This window comes from Mobula birostris, chromosome X (genome assembly GCF_030028105.1).
Source record: "Mobula birostris isolate sMobBir1 chromosome X, sMobBir1.hap1, whole genome shotgun sequence".
Taxonomy (NCBI): domain Eukaryota; kingdom Metazoa; phylum Chordata; class Chondrichthyes; order Myliobatiformes; family Myliobatidae; genus Mobula; species Mobula birostris.
Window position 1 is genome coordinate 1,988,005 of NC_092402.1, and position 20,169 is coordinate 2,008,173.

The 20,169-nt window shown below is 48.2% G+C and overlaps 1 protein-coding gene across 1 annotated transcript in view; it reads right to left on the bottom strand.

Moving 5' to 3' along the window:
- Positions 1 to 20,169, bottom strand: part of tubg1 (tubulin, gamma 1) — a 72,587-nt gene that overhangs the window by 3,075 nt on the left and 49,343 nt on the right. Inside the window, exons 8-10 of the mRNA XM_072249111.1 lie at positions 14,986 to 15,135; positions 3,157 to 3,309; positions 831 to 992 (exon numbers count right to left, since the gene is read on the bottom strand). Coding sequence (XP_072105212.1) covers positions 831 to 992; positions 3,157 to 3,309; positions 14,986 to 15,135 — 465 coding nt within the window. The remainder of the gene's footprint in view (positions 1 to 830; positions 993 to 3,156; positions 3,310 to 14,985; positions 15,136 to 20,169) is intronic.

The following is a 20,169-nucleotide window of genomic DNA, read 5'->3' on the forward strand; positions in this document are numbered from 1 at the left end:
ACATCACACTGGCCCAGGGACAGTCCACACACAAACAGTGACATCAGACTGGCCCAGTGTCAGTCCACACACAAATAGTGACATCACACTGGCCCAGGGACAGTCCACACACAGTGACATCACACTGACCCAGTGACAGTCCACACACAGTGACATCACACTGGCCCAGTGACAGTCCACACACAGTGACATCACTCTGGCCCAGGGACAGTCCACACACAGTGACATCAGACTGGCCCAGTGACAGTCTGCTAGGTAACGAGTGACATCACTCTTGCCCAGTGACAGTCCACACACAAACAGTGACATCACTCTGGCCCAGTGACAGTCACTACCTGAACTGCTGCCATTGACTGTACAGGCTTTTCACATCAGGAGAAACAGGTATCCATGCCTTCCTGTGTGTCCTCTCACTGGCCTCCTGGTGATCCAGCAAAATCCCTGCCACCTCAACTGGCACGATCAGCCAGGTTAAGTTTGGAACACCAATTAGTGCAGACCCTTCAGCCCGCAATGCGGTGGCTTTTGGGGACAGCAGAGTCAGTGACCTAGACTGCCTTCCTGAGAAGGTTTGTACTGGTGTATCCCTTCTGCTGATTGCTACGTAAACTACTGCACACTCTGTCAGGCATGCTCAGACTGGGTAACAAGGCATGGATCATAAAATGTCACATCAAAAGATAAACGGGGTCACTTATCACCAACTGCTCCACACTTCCGTGCCGTCTCACCTATAATTGAAGGTGACATGCCTCGAGGGGGGAGGCGAAAGAGTGGGTGAGGGAGGAAACGGGAGGCTGCTCGGACCTAAGGGCGACGCGGATACTAACCGACGAGATGCTGGTGTGATTGGCCATCATAAGCCCACTGACGCGGTGCGCCGAAGGCAGGTACGGGGACTTGCGTGACAACGCCACCTGAATGCTGGCCGGCCCCCACGGGATGAAGTTGGCCAGTTTCCTTTCTCGTATTCTCTGCAGACTCTTGTGGACCTATTCAGACAGAAGTAATAACCCTTATTTAGAAAGCACCTTTCGTACATGAAGACGCAGACTCAAAGTGCTTTACATAGACTGTCATGCTAAGCCAACCTTCAAGTAAAGCCAAACATTCTATTGAATAAAAAGTAATCGAATGTACCAAATTATATAAATGTGATCGACGTCAAGTAGGCCAAATTAAAAAGTAGGTTTTTCAAAGTGTTTTGAAGCACTCCGCAGTACGAGCCTGGCGGATCTCAGCTAGTGAAGCTTAGGGACAGTCACTTCAGCCCACAACGTCTGCTTCCAGCACAAAGACAAGCGAAAACTAAATCTCTGTGCCTGAACATCCCCTTATTTCCCGCATTTTCATTTGTCCATCTGAAAGCTTCTTAAATGCCGCCACCTTCTTCCGCACCTCCCCTGACAGCCTGCTGCAGCCGTCTACCATCTCCATAAAAACTATCTCCACGTATCTCCTTTCAACCTTTCCCTCTTTCCTTAAACACCAGTATTTGACATTTTGACCCTGAGAAAAACATTTGGCTGTCTACTACCCTGTCCATGCTTCAATAAACTTCTGTCACAGTGGTCCCCAACCACCGGGCCGCGAGGAAGCAATATGACTTGGCGATATGAAACGATACGAGTCAGCTGCACCTTTCCTCACTCCCTGCCACGCACTGTTGAACTTGAACATAGGGTTGCCAACTGTCCCGTATTAGCCGGGACATCCCGTATATTGGGCTAAATTGGTTTGTCCCATATGGGACTGCCCTTGTCCCGTACTTCCCGCTAAGGTAGAGCGTTCCTATGAAACCGTCCATAAGCCGAAATGGCGTAAAGTGAAGAAGCAATTACCATTAACTTATATGTGAAAAACTTTTGAGTGTTCCCAGACCCAAAAAGTACCTACCAAATCATATCAAGTGACATAAAACCTAAAATAACACTAACATATAGTAAAAGCAGGAATGATATGATAAATACACAGCCTATATGAAGTAGAAATAATGTATGTACAGTGTAGTTTCACTTAACAGAATCGGAAAGATTGATCCAAAACCGATTTGTAGAAAAAAAATCGGCACGTACACGTATGCGCACATCACGTATGCACACGTCACGCATGCACACACAGGTGCCCGCACAAGGCTTCTGGTCATGGTAGTCTTTCGCCGGGTAAACACAAGTGTCCCGTATTTTACTGCTACTTTTGTCCCTTAATTGGGAGCGAGAAAGTTGGCAACCCTACTTGAACAAACCCACCCCCCACCCCGTCGGCCGGTCCGCAAGAATATTGTCACTATTTAAACCGGTCCGCGGTGGGGACCCCTGTTCTATCAGATCTACCACTGCACCCCCAAACCCCAGCATCCAACACTCCAGTGAAAACAACCCAAGCGTGTCCAACCTCTCTCTAATCCAGGTAGCATCCTGGTAAACCTCTTCCACACCCTCATCAAAGCCTTACATCCTTCTTATAACGGGGTGGCCAGAGCTGTGTGCAATACCCCTGGTGTGGCTGAACAAAAGTTTTACACAAAGTTGCAACATGACTTCCTGACTCTTACGTTCAATGCCCCAACCAATGAAGGGCTAAGATGGCATTTGCCTTCCGGACCTGGAACCCGTGATTCTCTCTGCGCATCAGTGGTCCAAAGGGTCTTACCATGAACTGCGTACTTTCCATCCGACCTCCCATACTTGCTCAGGTTGAATTCTACCTTCCATTTCTCTGCCCATATCTGCAACAGATCTATATTCTGCTGATTCCTTTTGACAGACCATCCAGAGTTGTTCATGGACTTGTCCACTGTCCAGAGCTCCACAAATCTTTGACTTCTCTGCAAACTCACTAACCACCCCCCCTCCACGTACGTTTTTATTTTTTATCCAAGTTACTAATACAGCAGAGGCCTCACGACGGATCCCTGTGGATTACCAGCCGGAATATAACCCTTTCTATGAGTAGGCCAGGAATGAATGAAATTACAAGGTCACCTTGAATCCCATGATTCTTCATCTTCCACAAAAACGTGCTACTGGGGACCATGTCAACCGCCTCACTAAACTCTCTGTGGACAACAGACACAGTCCGACCCGCTTATTCGGCATTATGTAACGGACGTGGAGAGGTTTACGTTGCCCTCAGTCCCATTATCCGTAGAGTTACCTGAGTGGGGTCCACCTCCCCCTGGATAATGTTGAGGATGGCGATGTAACAGTGGTTCGTTTGTCTGTCTCTGCCGGTCGACACCATCACGTTCTTCGGTTGCAGCAGTCTTCGCATAACATCCAGGACTGTTGTTTTGCGTACACTTGCCACCTGAGGACAAAGATGCTCCCGTTTTAAACAATCAGAGGGTCGCCATTTTAATTTCTCCCCATCTAACCAAAGATAGACCAACTGGCTTCTCGATTAAGTGCTGAAATCGCAAGTTACGTTCAATGGTTCCATTTATTAGCAGAGGATGTATACAATATACAACCTGAAACTCCTACTCTCCGCAGACATCCTCGAAACAGAAGAGAACCCCAAAGAATGAACGGCCATTGTAAAACTTTAGGACCCCAAAGCCCCCCTGCCCCATCCCATGCACCAAAGCATCAACCTCCCCCCCGCCAACTTATTTCAGCAAGAAGCCTCAGCACCCCCACCACGCTCCAAGCAAAGCAATAGCAAATCCACCCCCCCCACAAGGAGATACGATGATCTGCTGTCCAACAAAAAAATTAATCCTTCGCCCAATTTGCAGAGTTATGAATACAGAAGAGATTCTGCAGAAGCTGGAAATCCAGAGCAACACACACACACACACACACAGACAAGATCTATGGAAAGAAGTAAAGAGGTCATCATTGTGCGTGTGTATGTGTTCATTCCATCATTATAAGTGTAACGCCCTGGGAAAGGTTTCACTGTTAATGTAATGGTTTTTCAGTAGCAGCAGTGTTTGGGTTATGGCCAGAGATAATGGGGGCTTTGGAATGTGCACCATCCTATGAAGGGAGTGTTTCTTTCTTGTTGTGTGCCTGAGACCGAGGTGATCTGGGTCTTTTGTTCGACGAGGGGTGAAGAGGGAAGACGCCAGAATGGAGAGGTCGCAGACAGCAGGAAGGAGTGGACTTGGAGCAGAGCCGGGAGCCGACAAAGCCTGGGGGACAAATGGAAGGGAAACTCAAACTTGACATTACATTTTGTATCTTACCACAGGCTTTGTTTGGTCTGCCTTGGAGTTGTGTAACAGACACAACTTTTTACGTGGTTAACCAAGTAAAGCTTACTTGTCCTACACATAAACAGACCAAATCTGCTAAAACCAAAAAAAGGGCCACAGCACTTGTCAATAACTTAGACTGAAAGCACACTGTTAAGTTTCTTCTTTGCAAGAGCACGGAAAATAAAGATGTACGTCTTTCATGGTACTGGGGCTGTACGAGGCACGTAGTGAATAATTCTGATAATGAAATCACTACCCAAATCTCTGATGGTGTGAATCAGATAAACAATTGAAGTGGGACTGGCTAGCACACCATACAGTGATTAGGTAGGTGCTAAAATGCACTCATCTGAAGTCAAAGATGTCTCCTTACAGTTACTTTGAATTAAATTAGCTAATGAAACTTTTATATTGGGAATTGTGGAACCTTACACAGCAGAATTCATGAAATGCACAGTGATGAACAGTTGCATCGTGCCCGGTAAGGAAACGCCATCGACAAAGCCAACAAAATGTGATACAGATACCCTCCCAGTCCACTGCGGGTAAAGCCCTACCCACCATTCAGCACATCTATGTGGAACTCTCTTCTCACTACTGCCATCAGGAAGGAGGTACAGGAGCCTCAGGACTCACACCACCAGGTTCAGGAACAGTTATCACCCCTCAACCATCAAGAAGGAGGTACAGGAGCCTCAGGACCCACACCACCAGGTTCAGGAACAGTTATTACCCCTGAACCATCAGGAAGGAGGTACAGGAGCCTCAGGACACACACCACCAGGTTCAGAAACAGTTATTACCCCTCAACCATCAGGAAGGAGGTACAGGAGCCTCAGGACCCACACCACCAGGTTCAGGAACAGTTATTACCCCTGAACCATCAGGAAGGAGGTACAGGAGCCTCAGGACACACACCACCAGGTTCAGAAACAGTTATTACCCCTCAACCATCAGGAAGGAGGTACAGGAGCCTCAGGTCCCACCCCAGCAGGTTCAGGAACAGTTATCACCCCTCAACCATCAGGAAGAAGGTACAGGAGCCTCAGGACCCACACCACCAGGTTCAGGGACAGTTATTACCCCTCAACCATCAGGAAGGAGGTACAGGAGCCTCAGGACCCACACCACCAGGTTCAGGAACAGTTATCACCCCTCAACCATCAGGAAGGAGGTACGGGAGCCTCAGGTCCCACACCAGCAGGTTCAGGGACAGTTATCACCCCTCAACCATCAGGAAGGAGGTACAGGAGCCTCAGGACCCACACCAGCAGGTTCAGGAACAGTTATCACCCCTCAACCATCAAGAAGGAGGTACAGGAGCCTCAGGACCCACACCACCAGGTTCAGGAACAGTTATTACCCCTGAACCATCAGGAAGGAGGTACAGGAGCCTCAGGACACACACCACCAGGTTCAGAAACAGTTATTACCCCTCAACCATCAGGAAGGAGGTACAGGAGCCTCAGGACCCACACCACCAGGTTCAGGAACAGTTATTACCCCTGAACCATCAGGAAGGAGGTACAGGAGCCTCAGGACACACACCACCAGGTTCAGAAACAGTTATTACCCCTCAACCATCAGGAAGGAGGTACAGGAGCCTCAGGTCCCACCCCAGCAGGTTCAGGAACAGTTATCACCCCTCAACCATCAGGAAGAAGGTAGAGGAGCCTCAGGACCCACACCACCAGGTTCAGGGACAGTTATTACCCCTCAACCATCAGGAAGGAGGTACGGGAGCCTCAGGACCCACACCACCAGGTTCAGGAACAGTTATCACCCCTCAACCATCAGGAAGGAGGTACGGGAGCCTCAGGTCCCACACCAGCAGGTTCAGGGACAGTTATCACCCCTCAACCATCAGGAAGGAGGTACAGGAGCCTCAGGACCCACACCAGCAGGTTCAGGGACAGTTATTACCCCTCAACCATCAGGAAGGAGGTACAGGAGCCTCAGGACCCACACCAGCAGGTTCAGGAACAGTTATTACCCCTCAACCATCAGGAAGGAGGTACAGGAGCCTCAGGACCCACACCAGCAGGTTCAGGAACAGTTATTACCCCTCAACCATCAGGAAGGAGGTACAGGAGCCTCAGGACCCACACCACCAGGTTCGGGAACAGTTATTACCCCTCAACCATCAGGAAGGAGGTACAGGAGCCTCAGGACCCACACCACCAGGTTCAGGAACAGTTATTACCCCTCAACCATCAGGAAGGAGGTACAGGAGCCTCAGGACCCACACCACCAGATTCAGGAACAGTTACTACCCCTCAACCATCAGGAAGGAGGTACAGGAGCCTCAGGACCCACACCACCAGGTTCAGGAACAGTTATTACCCCTCAACCATCAGGAAGGAGGTACAGGAGCGTCAGGACCCACACCACCAGGTTCAGGAACAGTTATTACCCCTCAACCATCAGGAAGGAGGTACAGGAGCCTCAGGACCCACACCACCAGGTTCAGGAACAGTTATTACCCCTCAACCATCAGGAAGGAGGTACAGGAGCCTCAGGACCCACACCACCAGGTTCAGGAACAGTTATTACCTCTCAACCATCAGGAAGGAGGTAGAGGAGTCTCAGGACCCACACCACCAAGTTCAGGAACAGTTATCACCCCTCAACCATCAAGAAGGAGGTACATGAGCCTCAGGTCCCACACCACCAGGTTCAGGAACAGTTATTACCCCTCAACCATCAGGAAGGAGGTACATGAGCCTCAGGTCCCACACCACCAGGTTCAGGAACAGTTATTACCTCTCAACCATCAGGCTCCTGAACCAGCGTGGACAACTTCACTCACCTCAACCCTGAGCCCATTCCACAGCCCACAGGCTCACCTTCAACAGCTCACGTTCTGTGTATTATCTATGCTATATATTTATTATCAGTAGCATTTGCTATTTTAAGTTTGCAGAGTTTGTCTTCTTCCGCACATTAGTTGTTTTTCAGGGTTTACGTAGTTTTTCATTGATTTCATTGTATTTCTTGTGTTCTACAGTGAGTGCCCTAAGAAACTGGATCACAGCGCAGTGTGTGGTGACATACACATCGTACTTTCCCAAATTCTTCGGCACCCTAGATTGTATAACCCCTTGGTCAACGGCAGGGACCCATGGCATAAAAAAGGTCAGGTTCCTGTTTGATATGGCTTTCAGATGGTGCAGCCGCCACAGAGCCCTGATCTCAACATCACTGAGGCTGTCTGGGATTACCTGGAGAGACAGAAGCAAGCGGGGCAGACAAAGACTGCAGATGAACTATGGCAAGTTCTCCAAGATGCTTAGAACAACTGACCAGCCAATTTGCTTATAAAACTGCACGACCATGTACTGAAGAGAACTGATGTAGTTTTAAAGGCAAAGGAAGGTCACACTAAATGTTGACTCGATTTAGTTCTTTCAATGTTTGCTGCTCTTTATAGGTTTTTTTGATATTTAGAAACTTCATTTCATTATTTTTGAAAGAATTTTCACTTTACAGATTTTTAAACATTTTTCTAAGACTTCTGTACAGTACTGTACTGTACATACTGTGATAATAAGTTTACTTTGAACTTCATGCGATACAGGAGCAGAATTAGACCATTTGGTCAATCGCATCTACTCTGCCATTTCATCGTGGCTGATCCAATTCTCCTCTCAGCCCCAATCTCCCGACTCCCCAGCACCACCCCTGCCCCCCCGTATCCCTTCATGCCCTGACCAATCAAGAATCCAACAACCTCTGTCTTAAATATTCAGAAAGACTTGGCCTCCACAGCCACCTGTGACAAAGAATGCCACAGATTCACCACCCTTTGGTTAAAGAAATCCCTCCTTATCTCCGTTCTAAAAGGACGCCCCTCTATTCTGAGGCTGTGTGCTCTGGTCTTAGACTCTCCCACCATAGGAAACATCCTCTCCACATCCACTCTACCAAGGCCTTTCACCATTCCATAGGTTTCAATGAGGTGACCCCTCATTATCCTAAATTCTAGTGAATACAGGCCCAGAGACATCAAACGATCTTCGTTTGACAAGCCATTTAATCCTGGAACCACTTTTGTGAACCATCTTTGAACCCTCTCCAGTTTCAGCGCATCCCTTCTAAGATAAGGGGCCTAAACCTGCTCACAATACTCCAAATGAGGCCTCACCATTGCTTTATAAAGTCTGTGGTGGCCAGTGCGATCACATTTGCTGTTGTGTGCTGGGGCAGCAGGCTGAGGGTAGCAGACACCAACAGAATCAACAAACTCATTCGTAAGGCCAGTGATGTTGTGGGGATGGAACTGGACTCTCTGACGGTGGTGTCTGAAAAGAGGATGCTGTCCAAGTTGCATGCCATCTTGGACAATGTCTCTCATCCACTACATAATGTACTGGGTGGGCACAGGAGTACATTCAGCCAGAGACTCATTCCACTGAGATGCAACACAGAGCGTCATAGGAAGTCATTCCTGCCTGTGGCCATCAAACTTTAACTCCTCCCTTGGAGGGTCAGACACCCTGAGCCAATAGGCTGGTTCTGGTCTTATTTCCTGGCATAATTTACATATTACTATTTAACTATTTATGGTTTTATTACTATTTAATTATTTATGGTGCAACTGTAACGAAAACCAATTTCCCCCGTGATCAATAGAGTATGACTATGACTATGAAAATTACATCCTTGCTTTTATATCCTAGTGCTCTTGAAATGAATGTGAACATCACATTTGCCTTCCTCGCCACAGACTAAATCTGCAAATTAACCTTTAGGAAATCCTGCACAAGGACTCCCAAATCCGTTTGCACCTCAGTTTTTTGTATTTCCTCTCCAATTAGAAAATAGTCAACCCTTTTATCTCTTCTAAGTGCATGACCATACACTTCTTGACACTGTATTCCATCCGACATTTCTTTGCCCATTCTCTTAATCTGTCTAAGCTCCTCCACCTATCTTCATATCCTCCGCAAACTCTGCAACAAGGCCATCAATTCCATCACCCAAATCATTGACAAATAACGCAAAAAGGAATCAGTCCCAACACAGGCCCCTGCAGAACACCACTAGTCACCAACAACCAGCCAGAAAAGGCTCCTTTATTCCCACTCTTTGCCTCCTGCCAATCAGCCACAGCTTTATCCATGCTAGAATCTTTCCTGTAATACCACGGGCTCACAGCTTGTTAAGCAGCCTCATGTGTGACACCTTGTCAAAGGCCTCCTGAAAATTCAAGTACACAGCATCAACCAATTCTCTTTTGTCTATCCTGCTTGTTATTTCTTCAAAGAATTCCAACAGATTTGTCAGGTAAAATACTTATTCATGCAGTTCAATATTCACTCTCACCTCTCTTTTACACTTTATGAATCTGAAGAAACTTTTGATATCCTCTTAATATTATTGGCTAGCTTACTTTCGTATTCCATCTTCACCTTCTTAATGACTATTTGAGTCGCCTTCTGTTGGTTTTTAAAAGCTGCCCAATTCTCTAATTTTCACACTATTATATGCCCCTCTTTGGCTTTTATGTTGGCTTTGACTTCTCGTTAGCCACCATTGTGTCATCTTTCCTTTTGAATACTTCGTCCTCTTTGGGATGTACATATCCAGTGCCTTCCGAATTGCTACAAGAAATTCCAGCCATTGCTGCTCTGCTGTATCCCTGCCAGCGTCCTTTTCCAATCAATTCTGGCCAACTCCTCTCTCATGCCTCTGTAATTCCCTTTACTCCACTGTAATACTGATACATCTGACTTCAGCTTCTCCTTTCAGGGTGAATTCGATCACATTAAGATCACTTTCCTCTAAGTTTTCTTTTACCTTAAGCTCTCTACTTCAACGCACTGTGTAATGATTTGACCTGTATGAACAGCGTGGAATACCCAACCTTTCCGGGTCTCCCTCCTCCTTTCCCCCTCCTCTTACTGTGCTTCACTTTCTCCTGGGTGTGTGTGAGTGAGAGGGCGTGTGGGGGCACGCAGGCGAGAGAGGTCAGCTGTGGGCACATGCGCGATTTTCCGTCAGGAAAGAAGAGTTAACTAGACTCTGTTGAACAAACAGCAACTGTACTCCAGAAGCAGGGCTACCCGAAGCTGAGTAACTCAGCCGTGTCTGTAGAGTCAGAGAGCAAACTCTCAGCCAGCGCTGCTGCTTCCTAAAGATCTTGGAATTTTTGATGCTGCAGAAGGATACAAGACTGGGGCTTCTGTTAACATGTATGAGAACTGAACGACAGAGAGCAGAGGGTGGGGTTAAGAGATGACTTACGGCTGACGCAGTCTGGTTCTGCATGAGAAGCTTCCCCTGGTGTGCATGCTCAGGCTCAACACATAGTTGGCTCTGTTCCTGCCCCCACAGCAGCATTATGGAAAGCAGTGTTGGGAACTGTACGGTCATGCACTTTTGTAGAAGAAATAACAGGGTAAACTATTTTCAAAATGGAAAATGATTCAAAAATCTGAGGCGCAGGATTCCCTACGGTTAATTTGCAGGTTGAGTCGGTGGGGAGGAAAGCAAATGCAAATGTTAGCATTCATTTCAAGAGGGCTAGAATGTAAAAGCAAGGATGTAATGTTGAGGCTTTATAAAGCACTGGTGAGGAGTATCGTGAGCAGTTATAGGTCCCTTATCTGAGAAAGGATGTGCTGGCACTGGAGAGGGTACAAAGGAGATTCATGAAATGATTCTAGGATTGAATGGCTTGTCATATGAAAAATGTTTGATGGCTCTGGGCCTGTGTTAACTAGAATTCAGAAGAATGAGGGGTGAGCTCATTGAAACCTACCAAATGGTGAAAGGCCCCGACAGAGTGGATGTGGAGAGGATGTTTCCTGTGGTGCGAGAGTCTAACACCAGAGGACACAGCCTCAGAATAGAGGGGCGTCCTTTAGAACAGAGATAAGGAGGAATTTCTTTAACCAGAGGGTGGTGAATCTGTGGAACTGATTGCCACAGGTGGCTGTGGAGGCCAAGTCTTTATGTAAATTTAAGGCAGAGGTTGATAGATTATTTGTTTATCAGGGCATGAAGGGATACGGGGAGAAGGCAGGAGACTGGGGGGATGAGAGGGAACAGAGATGAGCCATGATGGAATGGCAGAGCAGACTCGACGGGCCAAACAGCCAAATTCTGCTCCTGCACCTTTTACGGTCTTGTTGTACAGTCAATGGTTCACGGGGATTTGTAATGAACACCCTTCCACACGAGAGCACAGGCCAGTCCGTTGTGTCCCTCACCAGGTCTCAAATCGCCTGCTCACTGTGCGGACAAAGTACTTCCACTGTGCCCTATATGACTGAGGAAAGCTTCCCCCCCCACTCACATTCTTCTCATTATGGGCCGACCGAACTGGGGTTTACCTACCCTAATGTGTTCCAGTATTACTGGCACTCCCCACTTCCTGACAGCAAGGTGCAGCAGCAAATCTCCCCCCCCCAACCTAATAGTCAAACCTCCTGTTCTCCCTAAACATCAGGCAAACCCTCCTCAATTGTCAAGCCTTCTGTTCTCTCTGAATATCAGCAAATCCCCAATTGTCAAGCCTCCTGTTCTCCGAATATCAGCAAACCCCTCCCCGTATTGTCAAGCCTCCATGTTCTCCCTGGTGAAATCTAGGCAAGAGTATTTATTTCAGACCACACTTACACCCCCTATACCCCCCCTCCCACCCCCACGTACAGACCGCACCTCACCCTGACCTGGAAAATTGGCTAATGGTCACGACGCTCATCTGTATCTTGTGTCAAGCGCCTGCCGCTGCCTGTAAAGGGGTTTGTATGCTCTCCCTCTGCAGCCTCGCACTGTCGAAAGACCTGCCGGTCAGAGGGCTGACTGGGCATTGCAAATTGTCCTGTGATTAGGCCGGGGTTAAATTGGGGTTTGCTGGGCCTATCCCGCACTGAATCTCAATAAATAAGCAACTAAATCATCCTGGTAACGTCCTGACCGGCATCTCGTTTAAAGGCTCACCATCCTGATCCGTACGTAGGAGGGATTAGTGTCTGGGTGTCTTTGACTTCAGCCAGTTCGGCACAACATTGTGGGCCAAATGACCTGTTCCTGTGCTGTAGTCTTCGATGTTTGATGTACCTTGTGTTAAATTCCCCTTGATTCCACAACCTCTCCTCTGATCCAGACAGCACCTTCTTCTTGGTAAGGTCCTGACCCAGCAACTTGTTTAACAGTCACGATCCTCATCTGTATCTTGTGTAAAATTCCCTTGACCGCTCCTGCTGGGATATGAGCAGCTCCCTCTCGGTAGTGATGGAGTCAGTGCACAGGCTTAATGCTCCAGATACGCCTTCTGCCGAAAAAATCATTTCTTTCGTCCCAATCTGACTCTACACCTTCTCTTATGGCTACAGAAAAGTGTTGTGCTCACTTCTACGATATGCTAACTGCTATTCTCTCCGCAGTCACTGTGTTTTTCGTTACCCCTCTCCCCTGGTTCTCATAACATGGGCCATTTTGCCTCCTCTCTTCCTCCCATCCTCCTCCACATCCTGGGACAACCTGGCAGCTCGGACTTTGGTCACCGTACCTTTCTGGAACGGAGGGCTTCGGTCACGAGGAGACTGGAGAGACCAGTACTGTTCTCACTGCAAGCACGTGAGCGCTGACCTTAGAGCGGGTTTTAAAATTCTGAGACATACAGCAGATACAGTCCTGTAGAGGGTTACGGACTTTGTCCAGGAGCTGAGGATTCTAAAACTAGGCATGCATTGGGTAGCAAAATGAGAATACAGTATCAAAATACTAAAATTTTGATACTAAAATAAACAGTAGGTGAAAGTCACTAACAGTTTCCATTGCTACGGGGGCCTCAGTAACGTAGTAATTAGTGTGACTCTCTAACAGCCTGGGACGTCAGGGTTCACAGTTCACTGTTGGTGTCATCTGCACATCCTCCTCATGCAAGCTGTGGGTTTTCTCCCACAGCCCAGCGAGGAGGTTACTTGGGTCTTTGGAAATTGTACAGTGATCAGGCGAGGGTCAAATCGGGGGCTGCTGGGTGGCACGGCTCAAAGGGCCGGAGGAGAGAGCATGAGACAGAGAGCGTGAGTGAGAGATCGAGAGAGAGAGTGCAAGACACAGAATGTGAGTGAGAGTGTGAGACAGACACAGAGACAGGACAGAGAGAGAGAGAGACAGGAGAGAGAGAGAGAGAGACAGAGAGCGTGAGTGAGAGATTGAGAGAGAGAGTGCAAGACACAATGTGAGTGAGAGTGTGAGACAGAGACAGGACAGAGAGAGAGACAGAGACAGAGAGAGAGAGACAGGAGAGAGAGAGAGAAAGAGACAGGACAGAGAGAGAGAGACAGAGACAGAGACAGGACAGAGAGAGAGAGAGACAGAGACAGAGACAGGACAGAGAGAGAGACAGAGAGTGCGAGTGAGAGATTGAGAGAGAGAGTGCAAGACACAGAATGTGAGTGAGAGTGTGAGACAGAGACAGGACAGAGAGAGAGAGACAGAGAGAGACAGGAGAGAGAGAGACAGAGACAGAGACAGGACAAAGAGAGAGAGACAGAGAGAGAGAGACAGGACAGAGAGAGAGACAGAGAGCGCGAGTGAGAGATTGAGAGAGAGAGTGCAAGACACAGAATGTGAGTGAGAGTGTGAGCCAGAGACAGAAACAGGACAGAGAGAGAGACAGGACAGAGAGAGAGACAGAGAGAGAGACAGGAGAGAGAGAGAGAGAGAGAGAGAGAGAGCGCGAGTGAGAGATCAAGAGAGAGAGTGCAAGACACAGAATGTGAGTGACAGTGTGAGACAGAGACAGGACAGAGAGAGAGAGAGAGACAGAGAGCATGAGAGAGAGAGTGCAAGACACAGAATGTGAGTGAGAGTGTGAGACAGAGAGAGAGACAGGAGAGAGACAGGAGAGAGACAGGAGAGAGAGAGACAGAGAGAGAGACAGGAGAGAGAGAGAGACAGAGAGCGCGAGTGAGAGGTTGAGAGAGAGAGTGCAAGACATAGAATGTGAGTGAGAGTGTGAGACAGAGGGAGGGAGAGAGAGGGAGAAAGAGAACAGGGGGGAAGGGAGGGGGAAGGAAGGAGAGAGGGAGAGAGGGGGAGAGAGGGAGAGAGAGGGAGGGGGAGAGAGGGGTAGAGGGGAGAGAGGGGGAGGGGGGAGGGGGGAGAGGGGGAGAGGGGGAGAGGGGGAGAGGGGGAGAGGGGGGAGGGGGAGGGGGAAGAGGGGGAAAGGGGGAGGGGGAAGAGGGGGAAAGGGGGAGGGGGAAGAGGGGGAAAGGGGGAGGGGGAAGAGGGGGAAAGGGGGGAGGGGGAAGAGGGGGAGGGGAGGGGGAAGAGGGAGAGAGGGGGGAGGGGGGAGAGACGGGGAGGGGGAGAGACAGGGAAGGGGAGAGATGGGGAGGGGGAGAGACGGGGAGGGGGGAGAGGGGGGAGGGGGGAGAGACGGGGAGGGGGGAGAGGGGGGAGGGGGGGAGAGACGGGGAGGGGGAGGGGGGAGAGATGGGGGAGGGGGAGGGGGAGAGGGGGAGGGGAGAGAGGGACACAGAGAGCACAAGCGAGAGCAAAAGACAGAGTGAGAGAGAGAGAGATAGAGAGAGAGAGAGAGAGAGAGAGAGTGAGTGAGTCAGAGCGTGAGTGAGAGTGGTTGAAGACGGCAGTACCCGAATGAATATTGAACAATTTACACGTGCAGACCTGTGGAACACAGGTCCATACACCGTTATGTGGAACACATCAACCCTCTCCGAACAGATCCTCTCCACGCTGCATGACAAACCAATTAATCACGTCAAAGAGTCATCGAAAACACAATAGCCGACAGCACATACTGACTGATCCGTGGTAAGTGGAGTGTAGCCAGTCATAAGGAAGTGTAGTCTCGGAGTAGGAATGAGGGAGGCGATGAGGCCGATCAGATCGTTGTTCATGTACCCTGGATACCTCAGAGTGGTGGTACTTGCAGACATGATGGTGGATACCTGTGGGGGGAGAAAAACCTGTCACAAAGTCGTATTGCAACTCAAATTAAAAAACATGGAGCAAATCGCCATAACTCAGCAACGCACTTGCTCAGCACACTCAAACGGAGGGGGGTGAACTGATCGTCATAGAAAAGTACAGCACAGAAACAGGCCCTTCAGCCCATCTAGGCTGTGCCAAACCATTTCAATTGCCTACTCCCATCTACCTGCACCCAGACTGTCGCTCTCCACACCTCTCCTATAACATCCAAACTTCTCTTACGCGTTGAAATCGAGCTCGCACGCACATCCTGCACCAGCAGCTCGTTCCTCACTCACACTACCCTCTGAGAAGTTACCCCTCATGTTCCCCTTAAACTTTTCACCTTTTACCCTTAACCCATGACCTCTAGTTGTCATCTCACCCAACCTCATTTACCCAATCTATACCCCGCACAATTTTGATGCGACACACACACACACACACACACACACAAAATGTTGGAGGAACTCAGCAGGTCATGCAGCGTCTGTGGAAAAGAGTAAAGAGCCGACGTTTCGGGCCGAGACCCTGAATCGGGGCTGGAAAGGGAGGGGGAAGGAGTCAGACCGGGGGAGCGGGTGAGTTAAAGAGCCGGGAAGTTGACCGATGTAAGAGATTATCGGCTGGAGAGAAGGGAATCTGATAGGAGAGGGTAGATGGCCGTGGAAGAAAGGGAAGGGGGGGAGGAGCAACAGAGGAAAGTTTTGGTAACAGGAATGGAGAATAGTGAGGGGGGAAGGGGGGCAATTACTAGGAGTTTGAGAAATCGCTGTTCATGCCATCAGGTTGGAGGAACATAAGTGTTGCTCCATAAGCATTAGTCCTGACAAAGGGTCTTAGCCTGAAACGTTGACTGTACCTCTTCCTAGAGATGCTGCCTGGCCTGCTGCGTTCACCAGCAACTTTGATGTGAGTTGCTCCTCCAGCCTGAGTGCGGCCTCATCGCGACAGTAGAAGAGGCCGTGGGCTGACATGTTGGAATGGGAATGGGAAGTAGAATTGAAATGGGTAGCCGCCGGAAAATCCCGCTTTTTGTGGCGGACTGAGCGAAGTTGCTCGATGAAGCGGTCTCCCAATCTTCATTGATGTCTCACCGATATACAGGAGGCTGCTCCGGGTACAGTACCTGACCCCAACAGACTCACAGGTGAAGGGCTCAACCGGAAGGATTGCTTGGGTCATGAAGGAGGAGGTGTAGCTTTTGTTCTGCTTGCGGGGATAAGCGCCAGGAGGGAGATCCGTGGGGAGGGACAAATGCACAATGGGGGTCGCGGAGGAAGGAACCTCTGCAGAAAGCAGAACGCGGGGAGGGAAAGCTGTGCTTGTTGGAGATGGCGGAAGTTACGTTGAATTATGAGCTAGACGTGGAGGCCTGGGCTTGTGGGCGGCAGATGAGTACGAGAGGAATCCTACAACGGGTGTGGTGGTGGAAGGAAGGAGTAAGGACCAACATGCACAAAATGGAAGTGATGTGGGTGAAGCTGCAGAAGGGAAGCCCCTTTCTTTGAAGGAGGAGGACGTCTTAGTTGTCCTGGAATGAAAAGCCTCCTCCTGAGAGCAGACACAGTGGAGATGGAGGAACTGAGAGAAGGAGTGGCATTTTTACAAGTGACAGGTCAATCTTCTACGTTCAAAGGAACAAACTCCCAACCTTATACCTCGGGTCCCCCGGACACAGCAACATCCTTGTACGTTTTCTCTGCACTCTTTGAACCTTAATTACACCTTTCCCGTAGGCAGGTCACCAAAACTGCACACAATACACCAAATTAGGCCTCACCGATGTCCTCAACAACATCAACATAACATCCCGGCTCCTGAACTCAGAACTTCGACTCGTGAAGGCCAATGTGCCCAGCACTTTCTTTACCACCTCATCTTCCTGTGACGCCGCTTTCAATGAATTATCAACCTGTATTCCCGGATCCCTCTGCTGATGAAAACGATTGCATCAGGGATGATAAGTGGCTGCACTCGTTCACCATCAGAGTAAAAGGGAATAACCTGGATTGGAAAAGGCTGCAAGGTATTTCCACTGTTCCTAAGATTGTACTGCAACACGAGACTTGCCTCTACGAAAACCTCCTCTCCATGTAGTTCAAGATTACTGTCATCCAAATGGACAAGTGTATACAGCTAAACAAAACAATGTTTCTCGGGGACCAAATGCAAAACACATATCACCCAGAGCACGGAAAATAATACTAACAGATTGAAAAAAAAACAGTATTCTGTAGATATACAAGTTGACATAGATTTGTGAAAGGAAAATCATGTCTGACGAATCTCACAGAATTTTTTAAGGATGTAACTAGTCGTGTGGATAGGGGAGAACCAGTGGGTGTGGTATATTTGGATTTTCAAAAGGCTTTTGACAAGGTCCCACACAGGAGATTAGTGTGCAAACTTAAAGCGCACGGTATTGGGGGTAAGGTATTGATGTGGATAGAGAATTGGTTGGCAGACAGGAAGCAAAGAGTGGGAATAAACGGGACCTTTTCAGAATGGCAGGCAGTGACTAGTGGGGTACCGCAAGGCTCAGTGCTGGGACCCCAGTTGTTTACAATATATATTAATGACTTAGACGAGGGAATTAAATGCAGCATCTCCAAGTTTGCAGATGACATGAAGCTGGGCGGCAGTGTTAGCTGTGAGGAGGATGCTAAGAGGATGCAGGGTGACTTAGATAGGTTGGGTGAGTTGGCAAATTCATGGCAGATGCAATTTAATGTGGATAAATGTGAGGTTATCCACTTTAGTGGCAAAAACAGGAAAACAGATTATTATCTGAATGGTGGCCGATTGGGAAAAGGGGAGGTGCAACGAGACCTGGGTGTCATTATACACCAGTCATTGAAAGTGGGCATGCAGGTACAGCAGGCGGTGAAAAAGGCAAATGGTATGCTGGCATTTATAGCAAGAGGATTCGAGTACAGGAGCAGGGAGGTACTACTGCAGTTGTACAAGGCCTTGGTGAGACAACACCTGGAGTACTGTGTGCAGTTTTGGTCCCCTAATCTGAGGAAAGACATTCTTGCCATAGAAGGAGTACAAAGAAGGTTCACCAGGTTGATTCCTGGGATGGCAGGACTTTCATATGATGAAAGACTGGATCGACTAGGCTTATACTCGTTGGAATTTAGAAGATTGAGGGGGGATCTTATTGAAACATATAAAATCCTGAAGGGATTGGACAGGCTAGATGCAGGAAGATTGTTCCCGATGTTGGGGAAGTCCAGAACGAGGGGTCACAGTTTGAGGATAAAGGGGAAGCCTTTTAGGACTGAGATTAGGAAAAACTTCTTCATACAGAGAGTGGTGAATCTGTGGAATTCTCTGCCACAGGAAACAGTTGAGGCCAGTTCATTGGCGATATTTAAGAGGGAGTTAGATATGGCCCTTGTGGCTACGGGGATCAGGGGGTATGGAGGGAAGGCAGGTACAGGGTTCTGAGTTGGATGATCAGCCATGATCATAATAAATGGCGGTGCAGATTCGAAGGGCCGAATGGCCTACTCCTGCACCTATTTTCTATGTTTCTATGTTTCAAAGTGTACATACAACATACAGTTAACTATACAATAATATTTGCAGCTGTCTGCCCAGAGACGTGTGATCTTTGGGCACAGAGTTCAAAAAAGGCAACGTGGTGGACTTTCAACATTGTAAACTAGCGAGTTGTTTGTTATGCCTCCCCGCTCGCTGTGAAAACGGAGACACCTCTTTTTCCCCTTATTGGGGAGAGGGGAGAGGAGAATACACACACATACACACACACACAGATGGCCGTTTTCCAAACGTTCACCTTATGACACCTCGCTGTTACAAAAGACCTACATTAGTTACCTGTTTTCGCTAACAGTAGGTGTTTTCACTGTTACGAAAACAAGCAGAGCGCGAAAAGAGGCAGCGCGTGCCCAAGCAGCCAGGCTCCTTCCCCGGAACAGCATTCTAGCCGGCATTGCTTAAACATGTGCTTTATCTTGATTTATTTTGTGCATCCATTAGCAAGATGAGTTCTAAGGTATCAGAAAAGCCTAAAAGAGCTCATAAGGGTGTTACACTAAGCGTAAAACTAGACATAATTAAGCGTTTCCATCGTGGTGAACGAAGTAAGGACATTGTCCGCGCGTTGAACTTGCCTGTGTCCACCATTTACACTATTTATACGCAGAGAGAAAGAATTTTAAAAGCTGCCCATGTTACTGTTGGTTCTGCTCGTAGCAAAGTGGTCTCTTAGTTGGCATCCAATAATGGATAAAATGGAAAGTCTACTGCTTGAGTGGATTGATCGGTGTACAAAGCGTGGTGCTCCGTTAAGTTTTCTTATACTTAAGGAGAAATCAGTCAGTCTTTTGAACAAGCTGAAACAGAAAGCACTGGACGATGGTGATGAAAGTGGAATTTATCTTGGGTGGTTTGATCGGTTTCTGAGGTGAGGGCAGCATCATAGTTTAAGCAGTGGTCCCCAGCCTCCGGGCCGCGGACCGATACATTGCCGCGAAGAACGCAGCGGTGCAGCGGTGGCCGGGGCGCACCCAGCACATCTTTAAGAAAAAAGCTGAAATAAACATGCTAATTAATTAGGTGCCACCCTGCACGTAAATGTCGGCCCAGATCAGAGGCGATTGCCGACTGTGTCAGGTGGTTATTCGTATAAGCAAGTGTTTAACTGTGACAAAACTGCAATTTATTGGAGTCTTCCTGATTCCGGTAAGTGAAACTACACTGTACATACATTATTTCTACTTTATATAGGCTGTGTATTTTTACGTGTTATTTGGTATGATTCAGCAGCTTCATAGCTTAAAGGTTACTGGAGAGAGTGTTTCTGCCGAGAGTGCTCCCGCAAGATTTTCACTGCAGAAAAGTATTTCTACTTTATATAGGCTGTGTATTTTTCATATCATTCCTGCTTTTACTATATGTTACTGTTATTTTAGGTTTTATGTATTATTTGGCATGATTTTGTAGGTTATTTTTCAGTCTGGGAACGCTCAAAAATTTTT